The sequence below is a fragment of the Sinocyclocheilus grahami genome, unplaced genomic scaffold, assembly GCF_001515645.1.
Source record: "Sinocyclocheilus grahami isolate Dianchi unplaced genomic scaffold, SAMN03320097.WGS_v1.1 scaffold17386.1, whole genome shotgun sequence".
Classification (NCBI taxonomy): domain Eukaryota; kingdom Metazoa; phylum Chordata; class Actinopteri; order Cypriniformes; family Cyprinidae; genus Sinocyclocheilus; species Sinocyclocheilus grahami.
In genome coordinates, this window is record NW_015516593.1 from 18,166 (window position 1) to 20,370 (window position 2,205).

The following is a 2,205-nucleotide window of genomic DNA, read 5'->3' on the forward strand; positions in this document are numbered from 1 at the left end:
CAAACCAGCCACTAAATTTAATTTGGTAACATTATGCAATAGAAGATAGGTCTATTTTTGCAATGCAGTCGGGATGCTTTCAATAGGATTGTTTAATTGAAAATAAAATGAGATTTTTTTTAGTTAAATACATAAATCCAAGTCGTTCCGGAATGTTAACTTAAACCAAATAATTATTTTGGAGTATTATCATGTTTAATCCACTGATTTCGTTTTTGTTAGTCTTTATTTTTGTACGAGGAAAGGTTATTAACATATAGCTTTCTATATAATATAAAAAAAAATTTAAATCTGTAGCCTATGTAACAGAACCTGGTGTAAGGCAGGATCCCATGATGAAGTGACTCACTGGGACAGAAAGATAAGATTCAATCACGCACAAGCTGTTCCGCAAAGAGGTCAACACGGCATTTCTGGTTTACATAAAGTAGCCGTTGTTAACTGTTGTTAAAAACTAGTCTATGTGATGATATTCAAGTGATGTATATCTAACTCGGTACGGTTATGTCACTTTGCGTAAGGTGGCTATATAACTGTACACTCGTTAACCTCGTTATTATGCGGTGTCGCAAGAACGTACTGTGCTTTGCCACTGGGAGGTAATGAAGTTACATAACATTGTGTGGTAACTCATCTTACGTAACTGACTGGATATCATTGTGCTCTTTCTGCCACCAGGTGGAGCCACTGCTGCGTCAATAACATCTGAGACTGACCTGAAAACCACATTCAAACACACCAGAGACGAACCACAACTTTTAACATTGCAACCGAGGAAGAAAAACCAACAACCTCAAGATGTTTGAAGAGTCATCTCAGGAGATGAGGGTGTTAAATGCGACTGCTCCCAGTAGCACAATGTCTTTCACCGATGAAGCTGTGTCCATCCTGACGTCAAGCAGTTTGCTTGCACGCTCGCTCCTGGGCCGAACGTCGGCGCTTAAACGCAAAGACACAGATTCAGACAACGTCACCTCTGTGAGGCGTAAGCGGGAGTTTATTGCTCACGAGAAGAAGGATGAGGGCTACTGGGACAAGCGCAGGAAAAACAACGAAGCCGCAAAGCGCTCTCGTGAGAAACGGCGTGTAAATGACATGGTGCTGGAAAACCGCGTGCTGGCGCTGCTCGAGGAGAACGCCAGGTTACGAGCGGAACTGCTCGCACTGAAATTTCGCTTCGGCCTCATTAAAGATCCCTCAAACGCTTCCATACTTCCACTCACAACAGGAACCTGCGTCCCACAACCTTCGGCGCCACATTACTACCTTCCACGTGGGGATGGCGCTCACCAAGCTGGTCCAGTATCGTCAAATCAGTCCCAAAGCGGACCGCAATCTGGCCGGAGTATCAGAGATACGATCAGTATGTCAGAAGACTCCGGTTTCTCCACACCCGGTGGGTCCAGTGTTGGTAGTCCCGTCTTCTTTGAGGACAGACTAAGTGACCATGGAAAGCTGTCTCCGCACCAAGCAGATGAACTGGGTTACGAGTCCCATCACTCCTCAGCTGATGTTTTAGCAACGGGACAGCTCACCATGTCATCCAACCGGATGGAATCAGTGGACAGTATGAAGAGTCTTCCGCACAAGCTGAGGTTTAAATCTCCAGGCGGCGGCGAATGCGACAACCCCGGAGACCGACAAAGTCCTGTGCTGCCCGCGGTGGGCCCTAGGGTTCACAACCTTCCGGGTACAACTGAAGGAGCAGGTTACTGGACACCACAAGACAGAGAAGACGCCCGAAAAGTCATGCCACTACAGCAGCAGCAGTACAGGAATTACAGCCACAATGTGAATCCAAGCGAATCTCAATACCAAGCCGAGAACAGCATGCTCAAATCTCAGCTCAGCTCTCTCGGCGAGGAAGTGGCCCAGCTCAAAAAGCTCTTCTCCGAGCAGTTGCTCACCAAAACGAATTAAGTCTTTGTAAAGAGTGCACTCGAACACTGCAAATATTCATAGTCGAATTCATGAACGTCCATAGATTATGAATGGAAAGAACGCAGCATGTGCATCACTACCTCTTCACACTCGGTCATAACCAAACAGAACTTGCATATCCACCTTATTTTGCAATGTGGAAGTAAGCTATTTTCTATGTATGTGCGAGACACTTCTGGTTCATTAGGTAAAAAACTAGAAGAATAACAAAGTGCAGTAAATAGTAAAACTATTTGCACCACAAAAAAGTGTGTTTAAGATTAC

At 45.0% G+C, this 2,205-nt stretch overlaps 1 protein-coding gene across 1 annotated transcript; it reads left to right on the plus strand.

The window, feature by feature from the left end:
* The first annotated feature begins 514 nt into the window (after positions 1 to 514).
* On the plus strand, positions 515 to 2,199 carry LOC107579440 (nuclear factor interleukin-3-regulated protein-like). Its single transcript, XM_016265274.1, has one exon. It carries the CDS (start codon positions 799 to 801, stop codon positions 1,918 to 1,920), a length of 1,122 nt encoding a protein of 373 aa, XP_016120760.1. The 5' UTR covers positions 515 to 798; the 3' UTR covers positions 1,921 to 2,199.
* The last annotated feature ends 6 nt before the right edge of the window (positions 2,200 to 2,205 follow it).